Source organism: Lepisma saccharinum, chromosome 12 (genome assembly GCF_977018435.1).
Source record: "Lepisma saccharinum chromosome 12, izLepSacc3.1, whole genome shotgun sequence".
NCBI classification, from domain to species: domain Eukaryota; kingdom Metazoa; phylum Arthropoda; class Insecta; order Zygentoma; family Lepismatidae; genus Lepisma; species Lepisma saccharinum.
Genome location: NC_139240.1, coordinates 69,439,876 through 69,456,645, shown reverse-complemented (window position 1 = coordinate 69,456,645; position 16,770 = coordinate 69,439,876). Strand labels below are relative to the sequence as shown.

The 16,770-nt window shown below is 40.5% G+C and overlaps 1 protein-coding gene across 1 annotated transcript in view; it reads right to left on the bottom strand.

Annotated features, from left to right (window-relative positions):
- The window catches only part of mTor (serine/threonine-protein kinase Tor), a 162,284-nt gene that overhangs the window by 95,759 nt on the left and 49,755 nt on the right, over positions 1-16,770 (bottom strand). Inside the window, exons 14-16 of the mRNA XM_083132608.1 lie at positions 15,154-15,299; positions 13,707-13,843; positions 9,705-9,902 (exon numbers count right to left, since the gene is read on the bottom strand). Of these exons, the coding sequence (XP_082988734.1) occupies positions 9,705-9,902; positions 13,707-13,843; positions 15,154-15,299 (481 nt within the window). The remainder of the gene's footprint in view (positions 1-9,704; positions 9,903-13,706; positions 13,844-15,153; positions 15,300-16,770) is intronic.

Here is a 16,770-nt window from a genome sequence, read left to right as displayed (position 1 = left end):
CTTTGTACCATATTGACATGTTGCTAAAAGAATGCGTCTGCCAAAGGACAAGTCTCAAAAACAATGAGTAGCATATGGAGAGAACGCTAAAAGAACGATTCGCCAAAGATCATATCTCATATCAAATCTTGTGTAGCATATGGAAAGGCCGCAAAAAGACTGGGTAGCATAAGTATAGGTCAAAATTGAACGGGACGCTAAATGACAAGTCGCAAAAAAAACTGGGCTACCGAAAGACAGGCCGTTAAAAAACAGGTTACCGCAGGACAGGCCGTTAAAAGAATGGTGTGCCGTAAGACAGGCCTTTAAAAGAATGGGTCGCCATAGGACAGGTTGTTAAAAGAATGGGTCGCCATAGGACAGGTTGTTAAAAGAATGGGTCGCCATAGGACAGGTTGTTAAAAGAATGGGTCACCGTAGGACAGGTTGTTAAAAGAATGGGTTGCCGTAGGACAGGTCGTTACAAGAATGGGTCACCGAAGGACAGGCCGTTAAAAGAACGTATCGCCAAAGTACAAGTCTCAAAAATACTGTGTAGCATAAGGAACAGTTGCTAAAAGAACGGGTCACCAAAGTACAAGTCTCAGAAAGACTTCATACCTTATGGAAAGGCCACAAAAAGACTGGGTGGCAGAAGGACAGGCCACTAAAAGAAGGAGTCTCCAAAGCAAAAGGCTCAGAAAGACTGTAGCAAAAAATCTCAAAAATCTTGTCTAGCATATGGAAAGGCCGCAAAAAGACTGGGTAGCATAAGGACACGTTGCTAAAAGAACGGGTCGCCAAAGGACATATCTCAAAAATCTTGTGTAGCATATGGAAAGGCCTCAAAAAGACTGGGTAGCGTAAGTATATTTCAATAAATGAACGGGACGCCAAATGACAAAGTCGCAAAAAAACTGGATTGCCGAAAGACAGGCCGTTAAAAGAATGATACGCCGAAAGACAGGCCATTAAAAGAATGATACGCCGTAAGACAGGCCGTTAAAAGAATAGTACGCCGTAAGACAGGACGTTAAAAACAACAGCTATCCGTAAAACAGGCCATTAAAAGAACGGGGCGCTGTAGGACAGGCCGTTAAAAGTACGTGTCGCCAAAATACAAGTCTCAAAAAGACTGTGTAGCATAAGGACAGGCCATTAAAAGAATGTGTCACGAAAGTATGTCTCAAAAAGACTGTGTAGCATAAGGACCGGTTGCTATAAGAACGAGTCGGCAAAGGACAAGTCTCAGAAAGACTGTGTACCATATGGAAAGGCCGCAAAAAGAATAGGTAGCATAAAGACAGGTCGCTAAAAAAAACCGGTCCCCAAAAGACAAGTCTCAAAAACACTTTCTACTATATGGAAATTCGTAAAAATGGTCAGTAGTATAAGGAAACATCGGTAAAGCAACGGGTTTCCAAAGGACAAGTCTCAAAAACAATGAGTAGCATATGGAAAGAACGCTAAAAGAACGGGTCGCCAAAGATCATATCTCAAAAATATTGTGCAACATATGGAAAGGCTGCAAAAAGAATGGGTAGCGTAAGTATATTTCAATAAATGAACGTGACGCGAAATGACAAGTCACAAAAAAACTGGGTCGCCGAAAGACAGGACGTTAAAAAGAATGGGTCGCTGTAGGACAGGCCATTAGAAGAACGGGTCACTGTAAGACAGGATGTTAAAACGACGGTTCGTCGTAAAACAAACCATTAAAAGAATGGGTCTCCATAGGACAGGCCATTAAAACAACGGGATGCCGTAGAACAGGCCGTTAAAACAACAGGATGCCGTAGGTCAGGCCGTTAAAACAACGGGATGCCGTAGTACAGGCCGTTAAAACAACGGGATGCCGTAGGACAGGCCGTTAAAAGAAAGGGATGCTGTAGGACAGGTTGTTAAAAGAACGTATCGCCAAAGTACAAGTCTCAAAAATACTGTGTAGCATAAGTAACAGTTGCTAAAAGAACGGGTCACCAAAGTACAAGTCTCAGAAAGACTTCATACCTTATGGAAAGGCCACAAAAAGACTGGGTGGCAGAAGGACAGGCCACTAAAAGAAGGAGTCTCCAAAGCAAAAGGCTCAGAAAGACTGTAGCAAAAAATCTCAAAAATCTTGTCTAGCATATGGAAAGGCCGCAAAAAGACTGGGTAGCATAAGGACACGTTGCTAAAAGAACGGGTCGCCAAAGGACATATCTCAAAAATCTTGTGTAGCATATGGAAAGGCCTCAAAAAGACTGGGTAGCGTAAGTATATTTCAATAAATGAACGGGACGCCAAATGACAAAGTCGCAAAAAAACTGGATTGCCGAAAGACAGGCCGTTAAAAGAATGATACGCCGAAAGACAGGCCATTAAAAGAATGATACGCCGTAAGACAGGCCGTTAAAAGAATAGTACGCCGTAAGACAGGACGTTAAAAACAGCTATCCGTAAAACAGGCCATTAAAAGAACGGGGCGCTGTAGGACAGGCCGTTAAAAGTACGTGTCGCCAAAATACAAGTCTCAAAAAGACTGTGTAGCATAAGGACAGGCCATTAAAAGAATGTGTCACGAAAGTATGTCTCAAAAAGACTGTGTAGCATAAGGACCGGTTGCTATAAGAACGAGTCGGCAAAGGACAAGTCTCAGAAAGACTGTGTACCATATGGAAAGGCCGCAAAAAGAATAGGTAGCATAAAGACAGGTCGCTAAAAAAAACCGGTCCCCAAAAGACAAGTCTCAAAAACACTTTCTACTATATGGAAATTCGTAAAAATGGTCAGTAGTATAAGGAAACATCGGTAAAGCAACGGGTTTCCAAAGGACAAGTCTCAAAAACAATGAGTAGCATATGGAAAGAACGCTAAAAGAACGGGTCGCCAAAGATCATATCTCAAAAATATTGTGCAACATATGGAAAGGCTGCAAAAAGAATGGGTAGCGTAAGTATATTTCAATAAATGAACGTGACGCGAAATGACAAGTCACAAAAAAACTGGGTCGCCGAAAGACAGGACGTTAAAAAGAATGGGTCGCTGTAGGACAGGCCATTAGAAGAACGGGTCACTGTAAGACAGGATGTTAAAACGACGGTTCGTCGTAAAACAAACCATTAAAAGAATGGGTCTCCATAGGACAGGCCATTAAAACAACGGGATGCCGTAGAACAGGCCGTTAAAACAACAGGATGCCGTAGGTCAGGCCGTTAAAACAACGGGATGCCGTAGTACAGGCCGTTAAAACAACGGGATGCCGTAGGACAGGCCGTTAAAAGAAAGGGATGCTGTAGGACAGGTTGTTAAAAGAACGTATCGCCAAAGTACAAGTCTCAAAAATACTGTGTAGCATAAGTAACAGTTGCTAAAAGAACGGGTCACCAAAGTACAAGTCTCAGAAAGACTTCATACCTTATGGAAAGGCCACAAAAAGACTGGGTGGCAGAAGGACAGGCCACTAAAAGAAGGAGTCTCCAAAGCAAAAGGCTCAGAAAGACTGTAGCAAAAAATCTCAAAAATCTTGTCTAGCATATGGAAAGGCCGCAAAAAGACTGGGTAGCATAAGGACACGTTGCTAAAAGAACGGGTCGCCAAAGGACATATCTCAAAAATCTTGCGTAGCATATGGAAAGGCCTCAAAAAGACTGGGTAGCGTAAGTATATTTCAATAAATGAACGGGACGCCAAATGACAAAGTCGCAAAAAAACTGGATTGCCGAAAGACAGGCCGCTAAAAGAATGGTACGCTGTAAGACAGGCCGTTAAAAGAATGGTACGCCGTAAGACAGGACGTTAAAAACAACAGTTATCCGTAAAACAGGCCATTAAAAGAATGGGGCACTGTAGGTCAGGCCGTTAAAAGAACGTGTCGCCAAAATACAAGTCTCAAAAAGACTGTGTAGCATAAGGACAGGCCATTAAAAGAATGTGTCACGAAAGTATAAGTCTCAAAAAGGCTGTGTAGCATAAGGACCGGTTGCTATAAGAACGAGTCGCCAAAGGACAAGTCTCAGAAAGACTGTGTACCATATGGAAAAGTCGCAAAAGGACTGAGTGGTAGGACAGGCTGCTAAAAGAAGGAGCCTCCAAAGAAAAAGTCTCAGAAACACTGTAGCATATGGAAAGGAAGCAAAAAGAATGGGTAGCATAAAGACAGGTCGCTAAAAAAAATAGGTCCCCAAAAGACAAGTCTCAAAAACACTTTCTACTATACGGAAATTCGTAAAAATGGTCAGTAGTATAAGGACACTGGTAAAGCAACGGGTTTCCAAAGGACAAGTCTCAAAAACAATGAGTAGCATATGGAAAGAACGCTAAAAGAACGGGTCGCCAAAGATCATATCTCAAAAATATTGTGTAACATATGGAAAGGCTGCAAAAAGAGTGGGTAGCGTAAGTATATTTCAATAAATGAACGTGACGCCAAATGAAAAGTCACAAAAAAACTGGGTCGCCGAAAGACAGGACTTTAACAAGAATGGGTCGCTGTAGGACAGGCCATTAGAAGAACGGGTCACTGTAAGACAGGACGTTAAAACGATGGTTCGTCGTAAAACAAACCATTAAAAGAATGGGTCTCCATAGGACAGGCCGTTAAAACAACAGGATGCCGTAGGACAGGCCGTTAAAAGAACGTGATGCCGTAGGACAGGCCGTTAAAAGAACGGGATGCCGTAGGACAGGCCGTTAAAACAACGGGATGCCGTAGGACAGGCCGTTAAAACAACGGGATGCCGTAGGACAGGCCGTTAAAACAACGGGATGCCGTAGGACAGGCCGTTAAAACAACGGGATGCCGTAGGACAGGCCGTTAAAACAACGGGATGCCGTAGGACAGGCCGTTAAAACAACGGGATGCCGTAAGTCAGGCCGTTAAAACAACGGGATGTATTAGGACAGGCCGTTAAAAGAAAGGGATGCCGTAGGACAGGTCGTTAAAAGAATGCATTGCCGTAGGACAGGACATTAAATAAATGGGTTGCCGTAGGACAGGCTGTTAAAACAACGGGATGCCGTAGGTCAGGCCGTTAAAACAACGGGATGGATTAGGACAGGCCGTTAAAAGATAGGGATGCCGTAGGACATGCCGTTAAAAGAACAGGATGCCGTAGGACAGGCCATTAAAACAACGGGATGCCGTAGGACAGGCTGTTAAAAGAATGGGTTGCCGTAGGACAGGACATTAAATAAACGGATTGCCGTAGGAAAGGACATTAAATAAACGGGTTGCTGTAGGACAGGCCATTAAAACAACAGGATGCCGTAGGTCAGGCCGTTAAAACAACGGGATGCCGTAGGACAGGCCGTTAAAACAACGGGATGCCGTAGGACAGGCCGTTAAAACAACGGAATGCCGTAGGACAGGCCGTTAAAACAACGGGATGCCGTAGGACAGGCCGTTAAAACAACGGGATGCCGTAGGACAGGCCGTTAAAACAACGGGATGCCGTAGGACAGGCCGTTAAAACAACGGGATGCCGTAGGACAGGCCGTTAAAACAACGGGATGCCGTAGGACAGGCCGTTAAAACAACGGGATGCCGTAGGACAGGCCGTTAAAACAACGGGATGCCGTAGGACAGGCCGTTAAAACAACGGGATGCCGTAGGACAGGCCGTTAAAACAACGGGATGCCGTAGGACAGGCCGTTAAAACAACGGGATGCCGTAGGACAGGCCGTTAAAACAACGGGATGCCGTAGGACAGGCCGTTAAAACAACGGGATGCCGTAGGACAGGCCGTTAAAACAACGGGATGCCGTAAGTCAGGCCGTTAAAACAACGGGATGTATTAGGACAGGCCGTTAAAAGAAAGGGATGTGTAGGACAGGCCGTTAAAAGAACGGGATGCCGTAGGACAGGTCGTTAAAAGAATGCGTTGCCGTAGGACAGGACATTAAATAAATGGGTTGCCGTAGGTCAGGCCGTTAAAACAACGGGATGGATTAGGACAGGCCGTTAAAAGATAGGGATGCCGTAGGACATGCCGTTAAAAGAACAGGATGCCGTAGGACAGGCCATTAAAACAACGGGATGCCGTAGGACAGGCTGTTAAAAGAATGGGTTGCCATAGGACAGGACATTAAATAAACGGATTGCCGTAGGAAAGGACATTAAATAAACGGGTTGCTGTAGGACAGGCCATTAAAACAACAGGATGCCGTAGGTCAGGCCGTTAAAACAACGGGATGTATTAGGACAGGCCGTTAAAAGAAAGGGATGCTGTAGGACAGGCCGTTCAAAGAACGGGATGCCGTAGGACAGGCCGTTAGAAGAACGGGTTGCCGTAGGACAGACTAAAAAGAACGGGTGACCGTAGGACAGGCCGTAAAAAGAACGGGTGGCTGTAGGACAGGCCGTTAAAAGAACGTGTCGCCAAAATACAAGTCTCAAAAAGACTAGCATAAGGACTTTAAAAGGACATGTTACAAAAGTACAAGTTTCAAAAAGACACTGTAGCATAAGGACCGGTTGCTAAAAGAATGGGTCACCAAAGGAGAAGTCTCAGAAAGACTGGGTGGCAGAAAGACAGGCTGCTAAAAGGAGTCTCCAAAGGAAAAGTCTCAGAAAGACTGTAGCATATGGAAATTCTGCAAAAAGACAGGTCGCTAAAAAAATGGGTCCCCAAAAGACAAGTCTCAAAAAGACTTTCTGCCATACGGAAATTCGTAAAAATGGTCGGTAGTATAAGGACACATTGCTAAAACAACGGGTTTCCAAAGGACATGTCTCAATAACACTTTGTATCATATGCACAGGTCATAAAAAGACTGTGTAGCATATGGACAGATCGCTAAAAGAACGGGTGGCCAAAGTGTAAGTCTTAAAAACACTCTGTACCATATTGACAGGTCGTAAAAATAGTCTGTAGCATAAGGACATGTTGCTAAAAGAACGGGTTGCCAAAGGACATATCTCAAAAATCTTGTGTCACCAAAAGACAGACCATTAAAAGAACAGGTCGCCGTAGGACAGGCTGTTAAAAGAACGGGTAGCCGTAGGACAGGCCATTAAAAGAACGTGTCGCCAAAATACAAGTCTCAAAAAGACTGTGTAGCATAAGGACAGGTCACTAAAAGAATGGGTTGCCAAAGGACAAGTCTCAAGAAGACTGTGTAGCATAAGGACAGGTTGCTAAAAGAATAAGTCACCAAAGGACAAGTCCCAAAAACCACTTTGTAGCATATGGAAAGGCTGCAAAAAGACTGGGTCACCAAAGGACAAGTGTCGTAAAGACTTTGTACCATATGGACATGTCATAAAAATAGTCGGTAGAATAAAGACACGTTGCTAAAGAACGGGTCGGTAAAGGATAAATCTCAAAATCACTTTGTACCATACGGACAGGTCACAAAAAGACTGGGTCGTCGAAGGACAGGATGCTAAAGGACAAGTCTCACAAACACTTTGTACCACATGGACGTGTCGTAAAAATAGTCGGTAGCATAAGGACACGTTGCTAAAAGAGAACGACAGGCTGCCAAAAGAACGGGTCGCCAAAGGACAAGTCTCAGAAAGACTGTGTAGCATATGGACAGGCCGCAAATATACTTTCTACCAAATGGACAATCGTAAAAATAGTCGGTAGCATAAGGACACATTGCTAAGAACGGGTCGCCGAAGGACAAGTCTCAAAATAACTTTGTACCATATGGACAGGTCGTAAAACGACTGGGTAGCATATGGACACATCACTAAAAGAACGGGTTGTTAAGGGACAAGTCTCAAAAACACATTGTACAGTCAACGGCAAAGAAATAATAAGCACATTGTCAATTACAATTTTAATTGCGCTTTATTCCACACCCTGTGTTGTTTTAAGGAATGAATTTCTGTTGATACATAGCAGATTTTGCCCTCTGCCTATTGATGTTTTTACTTCAATTCATGATCTTCACATTGTGGAAAACGGACTGAATGAAAATGGTGATGGACAATTTGTCTACTATTTCTTTCGCCGTTGGGTGTACTATATTGGCTGGTCGTAAAAATAGACGGTAGCATAAGGACAGGCTGCTAAAAGAGAACGACAGGCTGCCAAAAGAACGGGTCGCCAAAGGACAAGTCTCAGAAAGACTGTGTAGCATATGGACAGGCCGCAAATATACTTTCTACCAAATGGACAATCGTAAAAATAGTCGGTAGCATAAGGACACATTGCTAAGAACAGGTCGCCAAAGGACAAGTCTCAAAATAACTTTGTACCATATGGACAGGTCGTAAAACGACTGGGTAGCATATGGACACATCACTAAAAGAACGGGTTGTTAAGGGACAAGTCTCAAAAACACATTGTACAGTCAACGGCAAAGAAATAATAAGCACATTGTCAATTACAATTTTAATTGCGCTTTATTCCACACCCTGTGTTGCTTTAAGGAATGAATTTCTGTTGATACATAGCAGATTTTGCCCTCTGCCTATTGATGTTTTTACTTCAATTCATGATCTTCACATTGTGGAAAACGGACTGAATGAAAATGGTGATGGACAATTTGTCTACTATTTCTTTCGCCGTTGGGTGTACCATATTGGCTGGTCGTAAAAATAGACGGTAGCATAAGGACAGGCTGCTAAAAGAACGAGTCGCCAAAAAACAAGTCTCAAAAACACTTTGTACCATATGGAGAGACAGCAAAAGAACCGTGTAGCATAAAGACAGGCCACTAAAAGAAAAAAGTCTAAAAAAAAAATTGTGTAGCATATTGAAAGGCCGCAAAAAGAGTGGGTAGCATAAGGACAAATCGCTAAAAGGATAGGTCTCCAAAGCACAAGTCTCAGAAAGACTGTGTAGCATATGGAAAGGCTGCAAAAAGACTGGGTGGCAGAAGGACAGGCCGCTAAAAGAAGGAGTCTCCAAAGGAAAAGTCTCAGAAAGACTATGTAGCATATGGGAAGACCGGGTAGCATAAGGACAGGTCGCTAAAAGTACGGGTCACCAAAGTACAAGTCTCAAAAACACTTTGTACTATATGGACAGGTTGTAAAAATAGTCTGTAGCATAAGGACATGTTGCTAAAAAAAACTGGTCCATCCAATTATAATGAGTCATGTGATATGCAATTACAATGTAAGAATGTCACTGTAGCTGGGCAATTGCCTGCAAACTTCATGTGATGAGGAACATCAGAGAATGGAAAAAGAGTATGAAAAAATATTCTCTCAATGCCAGGTTTTCCAGAAGTTCTTCCCACATTTAAATTCACTATAACTTTGTAACAGAAATATTTCAGTGAAATAAAGTTCGTAAGTTTGTACTGCACAGCAGTCTTTAAAGTTTTATCTGGCAACACTGCACATTGATTAGGTAATTCCAAGATGGCATCGATTCAGGAGGCAGGTGGATTGGCGGCAGAGGACCCATCCCATGGCCTGCAAGGTCGCCAGAGCTGGCACCATGTGACTTTTGGCTGTGGGAATATGTCAAGATGGAAAAGCCAAGGGATCTGGATGATCTTAAAGGAGAGATATCTGTAGTCATCGCGGGCATTTTAGATTCAGGATGAGATTGCAGGAATGCATCGATGTGAATGGTGCCCAGTTTGAGGTGTGGCGATGAGGATGCCAGACATGCAGTGTTGCCGGGTAAAACTTTCAAGACTGCTGTGAAGTACACACTTTATTTCACTGAAATATCTCTGTTCGTTATGAAGTTATACTGAATTTAAATGTGGGAAGGACTTTTGTAAAACCCTGAATTTTGCCTAACATGGGATACACATGAACAAAAACAATATTTTACCTTTATTAATTCAAATATGTCGTCCAAATAATTCCGTATGTGCTGCTTGACTATGGCAATAAGAATGGCCAGCTGCTGAAACAAGAATTCCCTGAAAGTGACATCGGCTGTTCGCACTACATTCAGGAAACTTGGCATCACTTGGGAAATGTACGGAACACACTTGATGCCTAAAGACTTAAAGATGAAGGTAACTGCCTGAAATATAAAAAGAGGAAATAAAATAAACATGGATATATTCAGGTGAAACTACTATTATATAATAATAATAATTTATTTAAAGTACTGAGAACAGTTAAAAAGAAACCTTATACAGCACTATGTCACAAAGAGTAATGTCAAAGGATTAACTCATAATGGTTTTTACAGCAAATCACATCCTATACCTAAATATAATATTTTAAGGGAAGTCATAATTAAAATCATCGATTAATATTTTTATAAATTCACCACCATTTTTCAATTTTACAGACAATAATGAATTCTTTCTTGTTTTATATTTTGGTACATTATATACTATTGTATTTATCAAGTATTCACTATCAATCCTATTTGACAAAATGTCTTGTATCAATACATTAATTGTATCTATCCTTCTTGAGCTCAAGGTTGTTAAATTAAGTATCCCCAAACCACTCCATATAATTTAATGATATGTAACTTTTCTTCATTTTCATACAAAGAAACCTAATAAATAATTTCTGAATTGATTCAATTTTCTCGATGTGACTATTTGCTGCTACATTCCATAATAAAGGTAAAGGTAAAGTGCTCCCCTGTGCTTAGCACCACGCCATGAAGGCGCATAGGGGGTGTGGGGGTAATGCCCCACACTTTCTTGATCCGGTCGTGAGTGGGGGTGATGTGATCAGCATCATGCCCCTGACTGCCTTTACCCCCCAGGGTTTCCCCCAAGTACCCATGTTATTCGACGCTGGGTGGGCGCCGGGGCTGCTTCCAACGTTAGAAAAGTTCCCGGATTTGAACCGGCCGGGGATCGAACCCGGGACTTTTAGCATGGTAGTCAGACGCATTACCGACTGAGCCAACATGGCCAGTCACCGCGGCTACATTCCATAATTCACTTCCATATTCCACTAATGATCGAACCAAAACGAAAAATAGGAATCTAAAAGTTTCCATTCTATTAAGGCGAGGAGGGACAATTACGCACCAGTTGTGCATTTATTTCAATATCGTCGGATTGGGCACTGCTATTTAAAAAAGGGTTTCGTATGCACGAGTGTATGAATTTCTCTCCATGTTGCAAGTGGAAACTATTTTTCAAGTTGATTAGTAAGCTAGACACGATGTTTGAAAAATATCATGAATAAGTATTTATTGAATCCCATGTATTCCTTATGGGACAACAACTTCAACTTCAAGTTACGGCTAATCAAATGGGAGTTTCGACTTTCCCTACTACTATGACATAGTTCAACGTGTCCTTTTTCCGTCCATGTACTTTTCTACGTCATCGGATGTTTGATATTCCCGAGAGAACGAATAAAATAATGGTCCCATAAGCCTAGTGCATTTCTCCTTGCCACCTACCGCCATCCTGGCAGTGTTGCCAAACCTGATGTGCATAATAGAGCCAAATTTCACCATTAATATAGCTAAAGAGGACTTTCAAGAAGCTAGATTAACGAAGGCTGCATAAAGTGCCTACTAGGGTAATTTTAGTTGTCAGAGGGGTGGGGGTGCTGCTACTAGCGTTAGCTTTAAAGTGATGGCAATATATTCTTAGTTTTCACCACCTAGATTTGGCGGCATCACCCATCTCAATAATCCAATGATGTTAATATAAAATGGAAAATAAAGGGTTCCCGGGTAACAAAATTGTCATCTTCATCTTAGCCACAGCGCTATATATAAAAATACATCGGGAGGAAAGAAGAGGTGGGTGACGCAGCTTATAGCTATACGAATATCACGCCACGTGCAAAATGTTCACTCATGGCAAAAGTTGGTATTTATGGGCCGGAGCCAGTGGTGGCATCATGGTGGGGCAGAGGGCGGGTGCCACAGTTCACAATCAAATGAGTGTACGAAAGAGCCAGATCTGGCTCCAAAAGAGTGAAGTTGGCAACAGTGATCAGCAGCTGCCCCAGCAAGAAAGACCTAGGGGAAATTGTCCCTCCTCACCTTAAAGGAAGTTCAATTTAAAAATATGAAACCTAAAATCTTTTTAGCTCTTTTACAAACTTCAATTGTATAAATACGGAGAAACTAGTACTCACTTGCTGTAAGCAAGTTCCAACGAGGATTTTGGTAGTGTCCACTGAAATTAATTGAAAAAGAAAAAAACAGCTTTGCGGATAAAAGTGAGTACTAGTTTCTCCGTATTGATATACTACAGCGTCTCTCTTTTCCCAATTATGAATTCAATTTTATGTTCATCAAATAGCAATTTAGAATCTATGATTATGCCAAGATCCTTATGACTAGAACAAATAGAAATCCTTTTAGATTTTATAACATATTGAGAAACAATACAACTTGTTTTTCTCAAACATCTCAATAGTTTGCATTTAGCAAAATTAATTTGCATACCATTTATGTCACACCATTGTACTACTCTATTAAGATCATCCTGTAATTTTAAGACGTCCGATCCATTTTTTTATTTCCCTAAATGTTTTTAGATCATGGGCATATAAACGACAGGATGATTCTCTAACACTAAATATAAGATCATTAATAAAAATTGTGGCATTACCCCCACACCCCCCACACCCCCAATATGCCTTCATGGCATGGTGCTAAGCACATGGGAGCACTTTGCCTTTTTTTTTAAATAAAAATTGCAAATAAAATCGGACAAAGTGGTACACCACACGATATTTTTGCCTTATTGGATGTTGTTTGACCTATTGTTACTCTAAACGTTCTATTCATTAAATAACTCTGCAACCATTTCAAAAATCTTAGGGAAACTCCCAATATATCAAGTTTATGAAGTAATAATTTATGATTAACATAATCAAAGGCTTTAGCCAGGTCTATAAATACAATATCTATTTGAGATTTTTTATAAGAGTTGTTTTTATAGTCAATTAATACTAAAAGGCTTGTAATAATAATAATAACGAATATACCTGGAAATGTACATTAACTTTTCACTAGGGATGAGCTGATACCGATGCCAGAGATATCACTACTGTAAATATTTATTCACCAATACAGGACAATACTGTTCCTCACACTTGCCATGCAGTCGAAGGCATCAGGCTTTGGGCTTGAACTATAGAACGCATGCTGGTTTCAGTCTCCAGGGGGGAGCATAAGAACTTTTGTCCTGAGATTTTGGCCAGTGTATGGGACCAGTGGCCAAGATTGGGGAGGTATGAATGAGTAGCATAACCCGGTCATGAAAAACTACGATGACGACTGGGGGTTCCATGATGTGTACAGTTCCCTGTGCACTTTGCACCATGTCATGAGGCATATATAGAGGGACATGGAGGTAGGGCCCCACATGTTCTATCGATCTCAGCCAGGTTGGACGTCATGTGATCATTACCACCTTTACCTCCCAGGCACCCATTTAGTTGAGGCTGGGTGAGCTCCAGAGCCACTTTATGTGGGGACAAGGTGGGAAAAATTCCGACCTAACATCAACCACCCTGAGAATCAAACCTGGGTCTCCTGCATGGCAGTCAGATGTCCTGCCAACTAGACCACAACTGCTCCAATGAATAGCCAATGATTACATTAAATTACAACATATGAAGCTCTTGTATGATCTTACATATCACTATACCATTATTACAAATAAATAAAAATAGCTCACATTTTCAACACTATAACTGGAGTCCGGAAAGTATTGGCTGATGTCCGTGATTAAATTTGAACTGATAGTATCCAACTAATAGTACTGATAGCATTAGTATCAGCCAATGCAATACACTGGCATGGGTTTCAACTCAGCACTACTTTCTGTGCACACAAAAAGATAAAATGCATACTTTTATAAAAAAAAGCTGGTTAAGATCTTACCTGAACAACCATAGTGTGGTGCTGAGAAAGTGTTGGATCACGAATGATTCTCATCAAAGTTGCAATGGCAATGGCAGGGTAATATTCTTCTAAAGTAGCTGAACTCATGTTTACCAGCATTTCACTTGTTGTCAAGTCTGTTGGGAACAATTATTTACATAAAACATGACAGAATTCTCATCAGAAGGAATAATATTAAATAGGGATGGGACGATATGAAATTTTGGCCGATACCGATACAGTACCGATATAAAATTTTCCAATACCGATAACCGATATTCTACCGATCCGATATAAAATTAGAAATGGTCCTTGAAGACCCTGAAATTTTCATTGATCTCCATAATGAATGTGTGTTTCGAGCTGATTGCAATGCAAAAGAAGATGAATATTTAGATATTTACTTTTTCAGAAAGTAGGGCATGGAGATTATCCATAAAAATTACAACAAAATGGCAGAATTTTGCACTAAATTATAAGATATTTATCGATATATCGGATACACCGATATATGCTTATATCGGCCGATACCGATAGAGTACCGATTAATTGGTCCCATCCCTAATATTAAATAAAAATAATAAAATTACAACAGATAAGTCAGTTTGAACAAGATAAAGAAGTAAGAAAATACAGTATCTACATATTGGGATGGAGGAGTATAATTGCTTTTGTTTTACCTTGGTGTTCTGTTCTCTTTCATAATTATCAATGTTCTCTAAGAAATGTTGAGCCAGTGAGAGTAGAAACATTACACAACTTCTCCCCCCTTTTTCCCTGGGTAGTCAATAGCAGTGCTTTATGGATATTGGCAAAAAAAGTATAATGGTTCACATGAACTAATATGAGATTTGATTTGTACATGAAATATCTTTCGTAACTGCTTTTTACTGCAACTGGTCATTTACCCCACAAAACCAGGGAAAATGAATACCTTTCCAATTTTAAAAAAATATGCAGAATAGGTCCCTAAATTACTAGCTACTAGGCTTATGTAGTCGCAAAATATTGTGAATATTTAGATAACAGGGAAAGGAAACCAACAAAAGTTACTTAAAAGGCTATTGTCGAAGAATTATGTAAACATATTTTTCATGAGATAACTCACTCCTTTTGTCAAACATTTGCTTGTAATTGAAGCACAGTTATACCTTGTGCCAACATTATTATGAATACATAAAATCAGTAATTTCTGAAATATTGTGTTTAGAAGCTAATAAGTATCAGAAATAAAACAATTATACAGTGAATCCTCAACTTCTACATTTTCGGGGGGGGGGGGGGGGCAAGGTGAAAAAAACTTGAAATGGGGGAAAATGTAAAATCGAGGAAAATGTTATTTAACATTTGAATGCATAATGAATGTATAATATGGGAACATACAATTGGGGTTACACTGTATTATGTATTTTTTGTACATAAATTAGAAATGCAAGGTCTAACATACCATGACTTGTCTCAACTTCACACTTTGGATCTGTCATTGACAGAAGTCCTGTAGCATCACCTTGGGAATCTATTTGTCCTAAATTCATCTTGTGCTTATAAGGATCCAGAGCCCCAAGGAGTCCCAACACACGAATTGTTTCCCTCCTAGAACAGAGAACACAAGATTCCAAATTACTACAAGAAAGATCTTGAAAATATTTCGTCTACCTTATTCTTATTTTTTGTTTTCTAAATTCTTCAATTTTTTTGTAATTTTATACTATCTTTTACAGCTTTTGAAATAATATAAAAATAAGCAATAGTAGCCACATATTCATGATGAATAAAAATTGAAGATTTCAGTACAGAAACTGGGCATATTTCGGGATAAAAGTGGCATATAAAATGGCAATTCAGTGTTAAAATGGTGAGTTTGATTGATTAATTGAATTAGGTTATTTTATGCCATTTTCTGTCACTTTAGGCTAATCGCAATGGAAGTCAATTTTTGCTTCTCAAATTTTTTACAGCCAAATTAATCAATTATCTGAGATTTTACATAACTAACAGGATCATTCAGACATTGAAAACAGTTGTGCCAGTACAAAAAAAGACCCTCCAAATTTCAGGCTTAAGAGTTAATTTCACATTTTGCACAATTTCGTGACAAAACACACTAGGAAAATGCACCTCACACCTTTCAAAACCATGAAAAATGATCATTACAACATGTCATTGCACATTTTGTGTTTCCATCAAATACGAAATATGCATATCCGAGCATGCCTCAATGCTGATGGCAACAACACTCGCTATCAGGTTGTCATGTTTCTAAGTGAGCTTGCTATTACACAATAGTGAACAACTGATGTACATTTCACAGTCTCATTGACATCAAAGATGAACTTTTATCGAACCGTCGATGAAGTTCATTCATCAGCTATTTCGTCTAGTCTGATGCCCAACACTAATTGACAAGTCAACACACGATCATTGTGGAGGTAAATAGTATAGGGTACCAGAATTGAAGCAATAGCTGATTCATAGTGTCAAAACCCTACCAGAGATTCTTTAAGGCCTCACATAAATCTGTGTGACACACAAGTAAACATACCTAAGGAAAGACCCATGTTTTCTGGAGGAAGGCAAAACAGCATACATTCGATAATCTAGCAGAATTTCACAGTTGGAACAATGAATGCAATACATTCATTGGTTTGAAAGTTATGAGGCTGAGAGCAAATGAAACACCCTGTATAACACCACTACTCTGTATCAAGTCTCTCATAAAGATTACCAATGAAAACTGCTAGAAAGTAAAGATGAAGTGACACACCACAAGCATACACACGTAGATATACAGGGGATGATCAAAAATATGGAAACACCTGCGAAGAAAAGCCGGAATGCTGTAGCTAATAAGGTGCAGGACCGCCTTTAGCTTCCAAAACGGACTGCAGTCTCCGAGGAATGGACAAATACAAATCCTGGATGGTGGATAATGGGATCTTGCACCATTCTTCATGCAAAAGAATGCTCACAATCCTTCTCAGTGTCAGTCTGTCTCTGTCACGTAGTGTACATTTTCGTCCACGCAGGTGTTTATCTGATGATGTCTTTCTGGACACACTATTGT